General features: G+C 36.4%; 1 protein-coding gene across 1 annotated transcript; it reads right to left on the reverse strand.

Moving 5' to 3' along the window:
- Positions 1–815: 815 nt before the first annotated feature.
- LOC139130740 (polyunsaturated fatty acid 5-lipoxygenase-like) lies at positions 816–16,334 on the reverse strand. Its single transcript, XM_070696523.1, has 13 exons — positions 16,257–16,334; positions 15,143–15,648; positions 13,800–13,844; positions 13,366–13,491; positions 12,489–12,586; positions 8,257–8,389; positions 7,622–7,720; positions 7,089–7,303; positions 6,285–6,544; positions 4,263–4,351; positions 3,442–3,615; positions 1,991–2,154; positions 816–1,446 (listed from the first exon to the last, which is right to left on the reverse strand). Exons 2-13 carry the CDS (start codon positions 15,620–15,622, stop codon positions 1,332–1,334), a joined length of 1,998 nt encoding a protein of 665 aa, XP_070552624.1. The 5' UTR covers positions 15,623–15,648; positions 16,257–16,334; the 3' UTR covers positions 816–1,331.
- Positions 16,335–18,785: the final 2,451 nt, after the last annotated feature.

An 18,785-nucleotide genomic window follows, 5' to 3' on the forward strand; every position in this document is an offset into this window, starting at 1 on the left:
ATGTTTCAGTTGTAACTTCTGCAAGTTGATCGGCTTTGACCAAAACTTCAATCAGATTAATTCAGTATATGCAATGATGACACAAAAGTCAATCTTTTTTCACCACTACACCTTTATTCCCGTTTTCAAAAAGCATCGTCACATTATTTCGGGGATTAACAACCTAAATTACTGTATTTGAAAATTAAAAAATGATGTTTCGTGCATTTAGATTCATTTATTTCACAAAAAAAATGACAACAATAGTTAGAAATGACAAAATAACGTCATAACGAAATATGATAATGATGATGTATGAAATAACGACGACCAGAAGACTTTTCAAACTTTGCTGGTATTATTTTGTTACCGTGGTGATAAAGAGGAACGTCCATTTGTCCTTACGATATGATTATGTTAATTTTAGAGAAATTATCGCACTAGTTGCAATTGGTTTCGAAGAGTGATTTAACACTATTTATCAACGTATTACAACATTGAAACCAATAACGGTAAAATAACCATTAAGTTGTTGAAAGTCACAAAATAAAGTCTTCCCGATAGTTTATGCACATCGATGGTTAGACTTCAGTAAATTTGAAACTTAGCTCTTACAGCACTTACTAGTTTAAGAATGCAGTTACAGTGTCTCATTTTACAAAGACATCTCCTTCGACAAAAAGCTACCAAGATATCACAATTTTGTGCCTACTCCATATCAAACACACTAAAGAGAGTCCCTCTAAGTCAATATAAATTATCATACAAACAAACGACAATTGTGTACTCTTTTGCTGACAGGTCTTTGCTAGGAGTCGAGATCTTTTATGACATTGTTCCTTTAGATTCAAAGGCATATTTTACACTTATTCGATGAATGACTTTATCCTTCCTAAATATACAGGGATATAAATATTGTGATCACGTGAGACTGCAAAGTCAGCATACAAAATTACAAGTAAATATCCTTCCTTCCTTTCTATCCTTCCTTCATATACAAAGCAGGCTTTTGGGAATATCAAACGATCATATTTCTCGCTCTAAAATTCTATATATAGGAGAGAAGTTGAAAGTTTACAAATCACGACATAAATTAAAAAAGATTCTAATCTCTGTCTGTCATTTTGAGTTAGGCAAGAGACAAATGCGGTGATTTATCTGGTTTGTCTGTCAACTATGGTTTTAAGTGCTTGTCACACCTTTATGTTAAGTTAATTGAATTTTCATTTGATATTCAAACTTTGAGTTAGATAGCAACTGTGCAACTTTAAATTGACTTTTGGTTTGCAATCTTCACACATTGATGGAGTTAGCAACTGTGCAACTTTAAATTGACTTTTGGTTTGCAATCTTCACACATTGATGGAATTAGCAACTCTGCAGGGATGTAAGAAGTCATATTTCCTTTTCCTTGTAAGGTTTCGTTCGTCAATGACACGTCCAACATCTTTCAACTCGCGCAAAAACCTGTCGGCAAATCAAAGAAATTTCCAAATTATTTGCAGATAATCATGTCAAAGACCATCTTCTATTCTTTTCAGCTTGCTTAAAAATGATTCGAAATTTCCCCCAGTCGTTATTAGCGATAGATTCCAGTATTTGAACTTGATGTTGGTTAATTACCTTGACTCATTCAGATTTCACCATTCTCACTGCTAGGTTTGAATCAACAATCACCATTCTAAAAAGTCTGAAAAATGAAATCTCAAAGTTTTCGAAACACAAGACTCGACAGGAGAAGCTTAACGACAAATTTTGAGAAATCATAAAGAAATTATTGTTGACAAATCGTAGAGATGTTTGTACCGTATTTTCTCGAAGTCCTCTCCCACTAAAATTACCTACTTTCCGCCGCCCCCCCCCCTCGACACGCAAGCAACCGAACCGTATTCCCTGTGTTTTCAATTTAATCAAATCTTAGCAAAAGAATGAAATTTTCTCGCCCGCTAGGCCCGCCGAAGAACCCACTTGCCCCCAAACAGCCTTGTTGCGTTCCCCTAACACTACTTACTTTTTGTACGCTTTAACACCAATGGGGTCGTACTGGTAGGTGACAACGCTGTTCCCTAAGATGTCTTCGCTCTGGTTGCTAAGCACTTTGACCATTGCTACAACTTTCAAGGTCATTGCTTTGTCGGGAATGTGATTCATGATGTCAGTTTCTGTCATCGGTTCCTATTGACACAGATGCATGTGATGGTGTCACTTTAATTAATAAACTGTTTTACGAAAAAATACGTTCGATGATGTGATTTCGAGGGTGAGCTATCCCATAATTCTTTTTAATTTCCCTTCTTCAAATCGCCTGTTGCTGTCTGCAAGACAAATCTAACGAGCATAGAGAATACCGTCCAGGGTGATCAGCATTGTTCAGTTTTCTCCATAGAGTTGGCACAGAGATTGCGGCCATTTTGAATTTCAAGTGTCGATAAACATTGGTTAATTTGTTTCTATAGAGCCGAATATGCGACCCCTGATTTCTATTCTCGATTTCCAGAGGTTGAGCAAATGTTGGGCAAAAGTTTAAGTCTTTCAATTTCGAGGCGTTACTACTTTGGGGGGGGGGGGGCCGTCGTTATTAATTACCTAGGGGTCGGAGGAATCTGAGGGTTGTCACCCAAAAAATTGAAAGCTACAAGGGGGTTGCTCAAAATGTGGAGAGAAAGAAGGGGAGTTACTTAATTTTTGGTGCAAAATAAATTGAAACACCTCTCAGATTGCACCATTGCACACATCAATTTCTCAAAATTTTCGATGCTAGAGGGGATGTTCTTAGTAAAAATCAAAATGAAAACACCTCTCAGATTGCACCAGACTGCACCATTGCACACATCAATTTCTCAAAATTTTCCATGCAAGACAACGGACACCCCTCTGACACTTTCAACCTCAGCCTCTCGCGTGTCCCCCCCCCCTGTACTTTCACATTCTGCCCTGTCAGATATCCTAGTGAAACCCCTGTCATGATACCCATTTAAATGAAACATTACTATGGTTGGATACTGGTTATATCATGAGCTTTTATATCTATATTTTGTTGTGGTCCTGAATTTGATTTTATTGGTTTCACCTTTTTCAACATTCATGAGATAACCGATGATAATCTAGCAGGGTACACCAGGATTTGAAAGGATTAAAAATGATACTGTTGTTATATTTTTATAAGTGTATGGTTGGGGTCAGTCAAAATGTCTGTGTTAGAGAGGGGGTTACTCAAATTCATCATGGTTGGCAGGGATATTACTCGAAATCTCAGAGTTTCCGATGAAATTCCTCCGACCCCTGGGCCGTAAATAATGATGGCTCCCTTATGTTTTAGATTCGCTGCGTACATCCGCCCCTACCAGTGAGATCAAAACTCTGGTTTCGTAGCAACAAAATATCGATGTAAAACAAATTGAAGATACCATTCTTCCTAACTCTGTGATGAGAGTACTGTTTCTACAGAGAAAAAAAACTTACCTTGGTCGTTGGCGGTTTGCCACGCAATAACATTGGATAGTTAGGAGTGCAGGCATACTCTGTATACTGATTATAATTTGCTGCAGTGTGCCCTACTGTACTGATAAAAATGATTGATGTGAACACTTGAATGACGTCAGCGTATGAAGTGAAAGATCCATTACCGGGCACTCCCTGTAAATAATATTGTCGTTTATGAAAACGTTACTGAAATCCACAACAACCTAATAATAACCCTTGACTTGTCAAGAGGAATGTTACACTTGAACTTCGATGCAAAGGGCTTGCTCATGTCACTGAGATTCCGTGTGGTGTAGAAATGAGCAATTTCAAGGATACTCATGGGTTATTTACTGAAACACGTTGAAACTTCAGATTTATTTGAATGGCGACAGTACTAACAGCGTATAGACATCTCAATTGAACATTCTCATCACCATCATCGTATTTTCTGACTTTATACAGGTAGAAAAGTTTCACTCTAACAGGTAACTATTAAAGACCTAGTATTTTAAGGGAAAAGTGGTTTACAAAATCGCACAGGTGCCGCCGATTTTCATTTGGATTCCATTTATTAGTTATCAGATCATGAGGTTTTACAGAGCCTTTAAATCCAATTCCGGGGACAGATCTTCCTCTGTATTGTGTTCTTCCTGTATTAGTCTTCAGATAATTTTTTCAATTACTATTCATAATATTCTTTGTAGCTTTCAATCTTAATTCTTTCTATTTGAATATTGGTTTCAAGGAGTATATTCGTTTCCAAAGGAATCTCTCCTGTTCTACGTATTTGGAATGCAGCTGTAATTATTGTGTCTTACCTTGACTCCGAGTCCTTCAGGAGGCATTGCTGTCAGTTCTCGAGCCATGTCTTGCAGTTCATGATCATCAGCCAATTCCTGCGGAGTTTCTGTCGTTTAAAACACACACCTTTCAGTTCAAAACAGCTTTGCTCTTTTGTAACATTAGAGATTGCCTTCATATTTTGACCATGATGTTGCCATGGTTCATTGAGGTGAAATCTGCACGATTCTATATCCGCTCCATTTAGTATAACGTTAACACTTTGACCTTGATATTGTTATTGTTTTGTGAACTGAAATCTGTACAAGTCGCTTTCTGTTACGAAATTCAAACTCAGTTACTGATGGAAATAGACAGCTTTATGTTAACATCATTTTTGATTAAAGCACTACTCAACCTTGATCAGATTCTAATTGACCAAGCGACGAACATCTCCTAAATTTATGAAAACGGTGTCAATGGGTAACCACGTGATCATAAATGTCTTTATCTTTTAGGGACTGGTCAGTTTCTTCAGCCTGGGGGGGGCCGGTGGATTCATGGGGGGGTCACCCTGTTTTTGACTTTGGTGATAGGGGGGGTCACCATGTTTTTGAAATGCCCAATAGGGGGGGTCAGTGTGTTTTTGAATTTTGACACAGGCTCATCATTGCCTAAAATGCTAGTGTAAGCCACAAAATTCATCATTCAGTTGTATTTTTCGGCGCGCCCTTCGGGCGCGTAACTTTAATAATCAGTCATATTTTTCAGCACGCCCAACTTTAACATATCAAGCATACATACATCAGAGATATCTGTATGTTCAATATTTTTCAGCGTGCTCTTCAAGCTCATTACTTTAATATATCATACATCTTTCAGCCTGCCCTTCAGGTGCATGACTTTAATATACAAGGCATATATATCAGAGATATCAGGATGTTTCATATTTTTTGGCGCGCCATTCAGGCGCCATACTTTCAGAGATATCTTGATGTTTGCTAAGTGAAAGTGTACCATTATGAAATCTGCATTTCATATGAAAAGGATGACAAATTCCTGATACTTTTCTGTTCTCTCTGTGAGAATTCAGTATGAGAAAGCAACAAGCACAAATATTTCACAATATATATTTGATACAGTGACTTATTTTAGAGATAGAAAAATGACAAGATATCTTTCCTTCTCATTGATGCAATTATTTTCCTTTGTTTCATAGGTTTTCTGTAGAAAGATGCTTTTTTATGAACAAAATAACAGTTAAAAAAGGCAGTTTTTGTCATTATTAGCTGTGCTTTTATGGTTTCAATGTTACACAAGAAAAGTCCTCTCAGACACTGTACACATCAGATTTGGCTAAAAAAGCTCTCTATGGCTCCTCAGTAGATTTAATTGGATGGTTGGCAAGTCTTAACACCCATCAAAGTTTTTGATTCACTGCATGCTTTTTCCTCTTTGATATTAATGATTGACATCCATTTCTGTACAACAGTTCAGGACATCTGGTTAAGCAGAGAAAGTGTGAAAATACATTCACAGCTCATTCAAAATACAGCTCATTCAAAATGTACTGTATTTAAACTTTAAGATTGACACTTTGAAATTCCTATCTTACAACTGACATGTCAACAATTTCACTAAAACATAGAATGACTATTTAAAATATAAATATATGTAAAATGTAAAATATAATATATATATATATATATATATATATATATATATATAATATATATATATATATATATATATATAATTTATGTCCATCTTTTGTTTTACCTTTGTCGCGCCCGGGGGGGGGGGGTCACCCTGTTTTAGAAATTTGGAATAGGGGGGGTCACCCTGTTTTCAAAATTTGGAATAGGGGGGTCAGCCACTTTTTGACGTCGGCAAAAAATAATCCACCGCCCCCCCCCCCAGGCCGAAGAAACTGACCAGTCCCTTACCTTGCTCATAGTAACTTGCATGATAAAAGGGAAAGTTTGTTGAATTTCTCTTCTTATTCTTCATGATAAAAGTTGTAAAAATTTAGACCTGTTTTGGGGGAGTCATGCACTCACCATAATGTGCCATCACAATTTCTTCAACATAGTTTCTGATGGCATTATAAATGAGTAAGGCGTCATCTCTGAATGGGAAATCACGAATTACTTCCGGGTCATCAACACCTCGGTCTCTTAGGTAAGTGGGTAAGGTTCCATCGACGTCAAGTCTCCATGAACGCCATTGTCTACTGATAATTTCCAGCATACCGTCTCGACCAACGCTCATCACGCTATCTACCCATCCACCAGGTGCGATCAATATGTTTACCGCTGAACTTCGCACAAAAAGATGAAAGATGAAAATATTGCTGAAATGCCTGTATGCGTGTAGTGGCCGATATTAATGGAAACAATTGCATTGTGCTAACTTCATATCATTTGTCAACTATACTGTCGCATATTGAACTTTAGAGAGAAGAAAATATATTTTTAAAGAATAAACATTTTGAAATATACGAAAACTGACAGCTGTTGTCTCTAGAAGCATAGTTACCCGGCTTTTCTTTGTGAAAGCTTTTCGCAAAGTTCATCGGTTATTCAGATCCTATGTAGACAGGGAACGCTACAATATTGCGGTACAAACGCTAACATATTGCCGATCAATATCAGATGTATGATTTTGTCAAAATGGAAATAATTATCTCACATTACCTTTAGGCATTACAAGGCGCGTACAGGTAGTATTGTTACACAAGTACACAGAACACAATTTGATTTCGTAGAGATCTAGTCATTTAGCAGGCCATACATTTTGACTTAAAATCGAAAAACTATCAAGACGATTAAAATCATTGGAGTTGAGTGGATTATGATCCTTACTTGTTTATCGCCATGACATACTTTAAATGGGGTCCAACCATTCTGAACAGAGGGTGTGATGGAGACAGGTTTCGATTCACAGAGAGGGACATAGTTTCAACGATCATGTGAGTAAATCCAAGGTGTACAGCTGACTGATGGATCGATGCATCAGCATGGTTGAAAAACAACTTAGCTGCAATCCATGTGTACTCGGGATCGGTGGGAAGGAACACCTGAAATGATGACATTTTAAATGGAAATCAAAGAAACCGTTTGACAACTGTCATGTAACATTTAAGAAAACCGCTGATTTGAGTATTTCTGACAGCTTCCATATTTCGACAGGACACTGCAACTCAGGGCAATTTGGTCATTCAGTTGGTCGATAAGTTCGCTGCTGTAAAAAAAGATACACTCGCGTAATAAATATGTCAATCTCTATTAAAATTGTCCCATGACCGTGAACAACAAATGCTTGATAACAATAAATAGGCAAAGACGTAAACGGCAATGAATATGGAATGAGTTGTGCGAACTGAAGTGATACATACTGGGTTATCTGGTGCAGCGTCCTGGAACAACTGAATAGCCACCGGCATCAGTACTTTGTCTTTGTTCATAAAGAACAAAGCAATTGGGGAACACACCACCTACAAACATAAAGTAGACAGTCCCTGCATTATAAATCCTCGTTACGGTAGAGGTAGGGCAAGCGTATAAGACTTTCAAAAAATTCAATTGTCAGGAAAACCTCTAGTCATCATGTTTATACAAATACACAATATACAAACACATGAATTACTCTTTTAAAACTGCAATTTGAATTCAATTTCCAGGTGAGGAAATAATATTCCAAATGAAGGTTCCCAAATAATTAATATACAAGGATTAAAGGCAGGTATCAAAATTGGTCCGATACTTGTGACAATGGCAACAGTGGCGTCGTGTTAGCAACCTGTCGTTATCAGTTGTGTCACGCTTGGTGTCCTTCAAAGCTGTGAAAACTTGTATTTTTCATCCTTGTCTTTATCGTTATTCTCATTCATACTCTTATCCCATCTCGCCTTGTCATCGTAAATCTTAGGCATGGAGATAAAAAGCGCACTGCATAATTAATGTTCTTTTTGTTGATTCTAAACTTTACTTGATGATACTGGTAAGACCAGAAAAAGTTCATTTAACTTACTAGATCTTCCGTAACCCTTGGTATATCTACTAATGTTTTGTGATCGACCATGAAAAGCCTCTTCTGTTCAATACATTCTTCAAGTGTCATGTCTTCCAGAAGTGTTTTCATCATCTCGTCAGTTACTCCAAGACTGTCATAGAATAATGTAGAAAAAAAAACGTACAGTACTAATTGAATGGCCTTTGAGTAATGAAACAACAAACCAGAATTCCATCAAAATGTTAATACATGAACTGATATTCAAACATTCTTGCCAGTACAGCGCCGCCAAAGTTTAAAATAAGTGATTGGCATCGCGTTATAAGACTGACCCACTCCAGGATTTAGGATACTGCCTGATACATGTCATATGATATTTCATCGCATTCAGTCTCACTAGTTCTAAATTTCCATTATCCTGAACAGTGGGTTTGAGAGTCGACTTGGTAGCGCCTAGAAATTGTAAGACCTAAACCTTTGCTAGAAGCTTCCGTAAATGACAAAATTCAAACCGTTGCCTTTCGAATTAAAAGAATAAAAATCAGAATTTACCGTGCAAGATTTTGTATGACAGAAAGAAAACATCCAATATTTCACCAAAAATAACTTGGAATTGAAAAAGGCTGCCGTTCTTGTGTCAACTCTGTGGAGCAACTTTCACAAAAATATGGTATTGAAAAATTTTTTATTTAAACTTTATTTAAAGAGGGTAAACATCCTTAAGGTAAAGGGCGACGAATTCGGACGCGCACACGCTTTAGAACGTTTCTGCGCAGATTTAACTCCAGCCTGCCGCAAATGGGTTATTTTGCAGCGCATGTATTTAACATCACCTGTCATTGTTGAAATTGCGCTTTTACCTAATTTTTTGACCCAGTCTCTTAGAAATACATGTGACCTTTAACCTTGTCATATTTGACCCCCTAGGAAGCTGGATTTTATTCAATATGAGCGCAAAATTAACATTTCTCTCCCATTTACTTGGCGGATATTACCCATTCACCTGGAGATATTGTAAAAAGTAGCGTGGTGACACCCTTTTATTAAAAGTGTAAACTAAATGGTATTATGTCAGGATTTTATTCGCCAAGTTTGGTCGAAATGACACCATTCAAAGCGACAGGAAGAAAGTTCGAAAATTATGTAGTGATATAATTTCGATATCGTCATTTTGTAATCGATACTTATGTTAAAATTTCTTTACAAACATCATGAAAACTATACATTCGATAGATATGGATCTTAATCCTTGGTATTTATTAAAATTAACTCATTTGCTAAGCGTTTTATAATTGCTTTCTTTAGTTTAAGTGAATTATATCATTTTTATTTATTTCTAACGACGCCATTTTAACGTCCGTTTCCATGGAAACGAGCGTGGTGACCCCCATTTTTTATTTCATTTTTGCACTTGCACAACTTCAAAGAATATTTGTGCAAAGTTTCAAGAAAATGACACCACAACCTAATTTTGACGTAATTCGTAGTGCTTCACCTTAACAGGAAACCTGGTTAGCGTAAATGCTAATCTTCCCCAGGGCCCTCTATGACATACAAAGTACATAAAGAAATAAAATTATAAAGCACAAAAACATACACTAAAAACATCAAACAAAGGGCAGTAAAATGATCAGTACAAACAATGCAATGTTCTTAAAAGCTTAAAGACGAAAACATTTAAACATTACTTGACGTCAAATATGTCCTGATGTAATTTGTTTTGAAGGTGTTCAACGAAGGTGATGATCGAACACTCTCTGAGAGTGAATTGAAAGTGACGGCATCATGGTGTCTAAGAGATTGTGACGTTGCGACAAGTCTCGCCCTAGGGACATACAGATATCGGTTTGATTGCTGAATCTCGTACTGCGAGATGATACACTGGTTATTTTGGTGAACAAATTTGTAATATATTGGGGCAACATATTATTGACGGCTTTATACACGAAACAACTTGTTCTGTATTCGACACGATTTTTTATCGGCATTATTTTACATATTTCATAAAGTGGTGCAGATGGAGTTGCTCTAGGGGCATTCGTAATTAATCTGAGAGCCATATTTTGAAGAATCTGAAGGCGTTTAATATGACTCGTGCCACCCCAAATTGTACTACAGTAATCAAAGTGGGGTTGTATAAAAGCTTTATAAAAAAGAACACGTGTTTCGGTTGGCAGAAAACAACGTAATCTACGCAACAGTGCTAGATTTCTACCAACAGTGCCAGCAATTTTTCGAATGTGGTCTTTCCAGGTTAAGTGTTGGTCGATAATGACACCAAGAAGTTGATCAGATGTAACTGATGTCAGTAAACAATTGTCAAAATAGATGTCAAGATTGGATTTTGAGAGCCTAGAAAGTTTTTGCTTTGTTGTGATGAGCATTGCTTTGGTTTTTCCTACGTTTACAACCATTTTGTTTTGTTCACACCATAACTTGATCCCGTTCATAGCAACTGTTAATTTGGTTTCTAATTCCGAAATATTATTATCTGATTCACTAATAGTGGCATCATCGGCGAACATGTCTATATTTGATTCGATGGATAATGGTAAATCGTTCATAAATAAAATAAATAAAAGGGGTCCGAGAATACTGCCTTGAGGAACTCCATTTACAATGTCACTGACTTTAGAGCATGTTCCCTTAATGGAAACAAACTGTTTTCTGTCTTGTAGATATGAACTAAACCATTTGATAGCAAAATTGTTACATTTGTAATATTTGAGCTTGTCTAAAAGGATAATATGATCGATCATGTCAAATGCTTTTCTCAAATCCAAAAACACAATTCCGTTAAGTTTACCATTGTCCATGTTATTTACCCAAATATCAACAAGCCTGTTTAAAGCAGTTTCACAAGAGTGAGTACCACGAAAACCTGACTGTGCTTGATAAAGCAGTTTGTTGTCTGTAAGGAATGTGTAAAAGCTATCATGAACATGTCGTTCTAACACCTTACTTAAAACACATAGAATACTTATTTGTCTGTAGTTACACTTATCATCACGGTTTCACCCTTATGTACTGGAACTACTCGTGCCGTTTTCCACACAGATGGAAATTTACTTGAAGTAATACTCAAGTTCATTATCTTAACAAGGTAATGGGATATTACTGGAGCTGACAATCGTAAAAGACGTGCACTAATTTTGTCAGTCCCAGTGGCTTTAGTAATATCCAAGTTATTTAATTGTTGATGGACAAAGTCATATGTAATATTAGGAATATTAAATGAAACATCTGAGCTATTAAAGATGAGACATAGTTGGTCAATTTTCATTTTCATAATGGTGCGTATTTGAATGAGGTAGATATTGATCAACAATTCTAGTGAAATAATCATTTAATGAATCGGCTATAGCTTGCGGTTCAGTTATAATTTTATTCCCATCGTAATACTGCTCGGAGTTTCTTTAATTGAACTTGGAGACAACTCCTTTAGATATTTCCAAATTTTCCTACTGTCACCATTACTATCTTTGATTAAGGTTTTATAATAATCACTTTTTGCATCTCTAACCATTCGAACACATTTGTTCGTTTTACCAGGAAGCTTGCTCATCACCTATTTGTTTTAAACGATCTCTTTCAACCCATGCAGCTGTAATTTCATCTGTGAGCCATTCTGGTAATTTTGAACTCTTGACCCTCTTTTGTTTGAGTGGTACGTGTTTGTTGACAATGGTTTTGAATAAATTATACCAGGTGTTGAGAGCATCGTTAGGGTCATCAAACTGATCGATAGTAGACCATGGGACGTCAGTTAGATCAGCTAAAAATTTGTGTTTGTCAAGATGTTTATAACACCGATAGTTAATGGTGACGTGACTGTGTTTCTTGCCAAAATTAGAACAATAAACAACACAAGTTGGAAAGTGATCACTCAACGTAATTTTGGGTACTTTAACAGCTCTGATGTCATGATGACTAGTAGAATAAATATGGTCAAGGAGAGTACTGCTTAAATTGTTTACCCTAGTGGGTTCATCAATTACCTGCTGAAATTGGTAATTATCAATCATTTCAATCCATTGTTTGGAATCATTATCTAATTTCAGTAAGTCAATATTAAAAATTAGCCCCATAAAGCTTCATAATAAGCCCTCACAAGTGGTAGCTCTAAAACGTGTTGTAAAAGTTTTAGACACCGAATATCTATCGCAGAGGCAAATTCTACGGGGTCTCTGTTGCAAAGTCAACGAATTCATTATTGCTGACTCAACCAAGAATAACAGTTCTTAACTTACTTTGATGGTATATCTTTACACAGCTGAATAGCGTACGGATGGCAACCTTGCAATCTTTGCGATGCAAAGTGCCAGTCCTCTCTCCAAGTTTCAAACGACTGAAATAAGACATAAAAACGACTTGACACAATAATCGAATGCTGGGTGACTTTTGTCATGCGAGACGAGTATTACTTTTATGTCAGATTGTCACTTGCTGTATCTCTAAGAATTCATCATGTCATGAGTATAACCATTATTCACGACAGTGAATTTATCGATGTGCATGATCACTTACGACAATGTTACATACCGATGACAAAGTGTTTTAGCTGAGTGAATATTATGATGAAATGTACACTTGTCGAAGTATGTAAAACTGTCACAAACTCTAAACGCAATATTGTGAACCTACTTTTTTGTTACTTCACCAAATCAAATTACGTCTGCTCTGACAAACAGTTTCTTAAACCGACAGAATGCTTTTCTCTTCTCAATATGTATCAGATGACCGAACACCGAAAAAGAGAGACATCCACAAAACTTTATGCTCAACTTATGATGGCGCTGTATTGTTAGCGTCATATGACTTCCAGTGATACAGCTCATGTGCTTGTAATAAAAAAATTCATCATTATCGAGTGACCATGCTAAAACCTTTATTAAATTCTATAAATTTCCAACACCAACCTCTTTTTGAATTATCATAAACACACTCATGGTGCTAGAAGTAAATTGGCACACATTTTTCGCACACAGGTCTATCTTCCTTACACAAGCAAGATAATTACAACAGCGTTGTCACCCTAGGATACCTAAAATACCAAGATATCAAACATCAAATGACCGAGGACGCTGAATTTCGAATATGATAATATATTAGGTTTCAAATGCTTACCTGTGGCTTGGGGAAAAAATCGGTATAGATGTTTGAGATATCGTTCAGATCTTGCCAGACAGCAGATACCCATTTGATAAATTTTGTTCGGAGAAATGTCTTCAGCAAAGTTGTCTTGACGTCCATCTGCAACCGACATAATCAGTTAGTACAGTTATGTGCTTAGGCTTAATTGCTGACAGCATTTACTGTATTGATCTCTTGATTAGACCTGCCATTGCAATCATATTTATCCATTTTTCCTAATTTCTGTACTTCAGATGAATTCTATCAAAGAGTGAATTCAGAGGCGACATCACGGCAAGTGGCTGATAACAGGTACACAAAATTAGAAACTACAGATTGTTTGTGGAACATCCGGCCAGTAGATCCGTATGTTTTTAGTAGCAAAGGCCATATTATGTTAATGGTGGTGAAGAATTCATGGAAATTACCTTATGGCCGTATGAAAAGTCTTCGTGTTTTGGCAGGCTTGCAACCTATCTTGATGGAAAACAAAGAGCATATGTTAACTGTGAATATACATTTTTATCTTGGATGAAAACGAACATAGGCCTGCAAACTCGATGCTAACATGATGGTGTCTATTTCTGGGGAGAAAATTCAAGTTCTAAATTTGCGAACAAAAAAACGTATTTCACTTTCTCGGCGAATTTAAAGCCATCGGATATTTTTGAAACTGACAGCTAAATAGGATCGATAACCAAATTGTATCGGATGACGAAATGGAACGGTCGCTCCTTTGAATGCTGTTAGTGGGTTAATGGCTTTAAAAATGCCACGTTTTAGGGAAATATCCGAAAATAGAATTATATTGTCCCTGATTTAAATACACAAAAAGACAGTCATCCAATGACGCATTTTACTTTACGATCTGACGGAATGTGACATGTGTTTAGCGTTCTGCTCTAAAAGTGGATATAATATCATTATTCAGTTATAGCACCGATAGCACATAAATAACAAACGTCGCGTAAATTCTGGCAATAAAGAACATATCTTACTTTATGTCATCAGCAATTTCAGTGATATGGGGACCTCCTTAATTACATAGTATCTTGACTTTAATTGCGGATGGACCATTCAGGCTGGTTTTCAGCTTATTTACAATAATAATTGGCCAGTCACAGATTACTTAGAAAATTCATGTACTGGTTCAAAATACATATCAGTAACAGTGGAGGTGAGAAACAAATTTCTTTTCAGCGGAAAAGTTCGATTTTAAATCTCACCTCTTCGTCAACAAGAGAGAAAAATCATGACAACCTTGAATTATGTAAATCAGATCAATGTCGAAAAGAATATACATTCCTTCTTTGGAAGCTAGATCATCCACGACATCTTATTATTTATTTATTTATTTATTTATTTATTTATTTATTTATTTATTTATTTATTTATTTATTTATTTATTTATTTATTTATTTATTTATTTATTTATTTATTTATTTAATGTAGGCAAAGTCTTTCAATGTTTTCATGAATATTGAGATGTTATTGCAAGTGTTAAAACATAGGGTCAGTTTAACAGACCTCAGTTTACAAACGACAACAGGTGTCATCCGGTTAGTTTGACCTGGTTATTTCTAATTAGTTCTCTATCGAAACGAATGGAATGTTTCCAAATTTTCATTGGTACAAAATTTGAATTCATTGTTTCATTGGTTACGTTTCGTTGGTGAAAATCTATTTGTCTACTGCTATTACTGATATTGTTTCGGATTGTTGGACAAATGTTTGAAAACAGATGTACATTTGATGGAACATGAGTTCTTACCCGTATTGGGAGTCCATGTGCTGCAGTACCCATCACGTATTCACGTTTGTTGTAGTCTAATTCCTCTTGGCGTTGTGTTAGATTTGGTTCATTTCTTGGCAAGATGCAGTCGTATTTGTCAACGAAGAAATGATCACCCGTCACCCATCGATGGATCGGAAATGGATGGCGTTCTCTTGTATGCCAGTCTTCTACTATGACACTGTCGACATACCAATCGTCTCCAAGCCACGTATCTCGCCAGATCTCGATCTTAGCAACACCTCCAAAACCTCTCATGTTCCGTATGTAAAACCGGTCTGTTTGGTTGCTCTCGAAGTTCAGGCCCAGTGGGTCTTTTAGTACGATCTCACGAGATTTTTCATCCTCTTCGTTGTAAAGAGTCAAATGAACATTTGCGTCTGTACCGCCACCTTTGATGTCTCCGGTATGAATGTAGATGACAAAATCTGGCAAGAGTGCCGTCAAAGTAGCACCCATGGCTTTGTTTGTAGATGCCTTTCAATCTGGATTCCGCCATTTCCATGGTAAAAGAATTAAAGTACTGTAAAAACATCGACTCCCAAAATTCTCTAATTCTGATAAATATTGCATCATCACATGTGGAACTGACGCATGAACAATGATGTATGATATTAAAATTGTATGTAATGGCAAAAACTTGGTGTAAATTAAAAGCAACAACGACAATAAGCTTAGTTGCAATGCGCACATTCGCATCGTTATTGTTTTCACAGTAATGTAAACCGACCAAATTTTTACGGAGTGAAATTTGTCTGAAAGTAATTCAAATTACGGAGAATATCCTTTGGCAATCTTTATCGACGTTATTGTTAGTATTTTTCTTAACTTTGGAACAACCGTCAGCTATTATTCTTTCTTTTCATTTTCTTAAGATTTAAAAATATGATTTCAAAACTGTACCGAAAGCAAGAGAAAATAGTACGATAGGGCATTAACGATGACCTTGGTCTAATAGTATTTTGATATTATAACAATAATTAAGGATAAAGAGTGATATTGACCAAAAAACTGTAGAACAGGTCATTGTTACACGAGAAATCATCTTGTGAAAAAGCCTCAAGATTTGGATGAATATTTTAGCAAAACTCACCACGAAATCTTTGTCAGTACTTGCTCAGCTAAGCGGCAGCGTATGGAATAAATGCTGAAATGTTATCCATCAGTTTTTGAACGCATAAATATGCAAACAATTTTAAAGCTATAAATATTTATCGCAATGGAACACGTGATCAGAATTAGCATGATATGTATGCTTCATCTGTAGTTTTTAATGTTTCTCTGGTACAAACGTTTGTGTTGAATATAAAATTTACGATAAAAAATTTAATATTTCAGAATCTTTATAATTTTTTTTTCCGAATTGCATTGTTCATATTGCGTATTAAGTGAGCCAAATTGTTACAAACATTGGCTTCTATTTTAAATCCTGTGCTAGCATGGTTCTATATTTATAAGCCATACTGGTGTTGCACGCTTTCATCTGATGCGAAAAACTGATGTTGCGTGTCGACACGCAAGTTTACGGGGTGAAATATCCTGCGCTTTTTCCATAACAAGTAGAAACTATTGCATATAGTGCGGGTTCAATATCTGCATGCGTCTCTGAACGGCAGTAGAACATCTGTTCGAATAAAATTAAATTCTGATATACGCATATTTGTTGCAAAGTCAGTCAATCAATCGAGCTCTTTGCTTCAATCTTCGAAAACACAGTACTTTAAATACCTTTGACAATTCAGCATAAAACTTATATCATCACCTTTAGTCTCGGCAGATCAATGCTAAATGAAACAGAGTCCCTCCTTGTTGAGAGACAGTGTTGAAATAAACTTGGAAAATCTGTCGGGCAAGTAAGCGGGAATTGCCATTTTGTCTTTTACCAAAAATGAGCTTTAAAAGCGAATTTTGTCCATTAAATGGTATAAAGAGAAGAATTGTATTATAATAAACATCATTAATCATATTAATCATCAACTTTTTTCGATGATTTTATGCTGAAACGAGGTCAATGGCGATATTTTATCTAAATCGGCGCATACAATATTGTATAGCAGCCATGCGACTTGTTGGTCCTAGAATTTGCTGCAATCTTAGCGCCCCGAGTGCCTGAGATACATTGGGTAGCCAAAGTGTCTAATGCATGAGTCACTTAAAGGCCTTTTTTGAGATCACTGGGATCGCTTTGTTCTAGTCTGTAAGAGGATTATTGAGGTGTGATAGCCTTTTGTTTTCAATGGAAATTGTAATCTTTGGGTGAATTTTCTGATGAGACAATCAAGTGCCAACACAGGCCTTTACGTTTGTCTGTCTGTTGTGCTTACATTGTATGTATTTCAGCCGAAAATCTACGGTTAATGTTCATATGCTTATCTATACTCAGATTGGTCTTGTCAGCTGGCAAAAATGATGTAGAAAATTACATTTTTAATAAATGACTTGCATGCTGTCATGAAAAGGTAAATAAGTTTTTACTTTTGATGGTTAAAACTGGCGTCAGCAAATATCACTAACTTACCTGTGCTGAGCAACGTGCAAAGTATGGTATGCTCGTACTCATAGTATGATTACAGTGTGTGTAGTAGACTGCTGACGGCTGCTTGTAGCATTTTTGGCCTTCATTTTCATCAACCCTGGTGATAAAATCCAGAGAAAGTGTTGTCCTTTAGTCATCAAAAAGTCATATAAGTGCTAACCAAGTCTAGCATTTTCTCTGAATTTTCATACCTGCGTTAGAGAAAACAAAGTAAAAACAGTAGAAATAGCTGCAAATAGTGAAGACTTATTTGCAGAAAGTGTTTGACCCCATGTACCAATTACTGGCAGCATCTTTTAGTGCTTATCAGTGTGTGAACTTTGATAACGTGAGCAAAGTAGAATCAAATGTGTAAAAGTATGCGATGTACATTTGCAATTTGTGCACTTCCCGATGTAATTGTCATTGTTGCAATGATTAGACTAGACGATGAATGTCACGTAAGAGCCCAGTCATCCTTCGGTAAGAGGTGGAGTTGTAATACCTTCTATTATCATCTGGCTGGGAGGGCGTGTTTCACAAGGCCGTAGGCCTGGGCATTAGGCTCTAATTCGGGCAAGTTCTGATATTTGCGTTTTACATTTTAGAGCGCCAAAATGAGGGATATCACGTGACCATAAATCGACGAATCACGACAGATACTGTGGAAGAGGTTTGAGGTGTGGTACTGTCGTGCATTTGATGTGCTAACGATCCTGAACACCTATGAATTTGTTCTAACAAGAATTAACAATCACTTTTGTCCACAAACTTTAAAACATTAGTTTTGCTTTGGGGCGGTTGCTAATTCGTGATGCATCGAATATGTTCCATGGAAAGACGTTTAATGGTCCTACTTGCCGAAGTCCTTCCCTATGACAGAGACAAGTGTCAGTTTGATCGATATACCAGGATAAGTTGCACAGATGTGAGATTTACCTGATTTTTGCCCTCAGTTCCCTTCCATTCACTAACCACAGTTGATATTTGTCAATAGTGAGATATCTAATGCAATGATAAGACACAGTCCTTAGTTTGCCGGTGTATGTCGACGTAGCGTCTACTTGAAAATCACTGTCTTGTAATTAATATTTGTAAGCTTTAAGA

The sequence above is a fragment of the Ptychodera flava genome, chromosome 4, assembly GCF_041260155.1.
Source record: "Ptychodera flava strain L36383 chromosome 4, AS_Pfla_20210202, whole genome shotgun sequence".
In the NCBI taxonomy this organism is placed as follows: Eukaryota; Metazoa; Hemichordata; class Enteropneusta; family Ptychoderidae; genus Ptychodera; species Ptychodera flava.

Coding starts and splice junctions, on each gene's coding strand:
- LOC139130740 (XM_070696523.1), bottom strand. CDS start 15,622: ATGGGTGCTACTTTGACGGCACTCTTGCCAGATTTTGTCATCTACATT. Junction 3,616..4,262: donor CTGAAGGACTCGGAGTCAAG/GTAAGACACAAT, acceptor TATTATTTACAG/GGAGTGCCCGGTAATGGATC. Junction 2,155..3,441: donor GCAAACCGCCAACGACCAAG/GTAAGTTTTTTT, acceptor CTGTGTCAATAG/GAACCGATGACAGAAACTGA.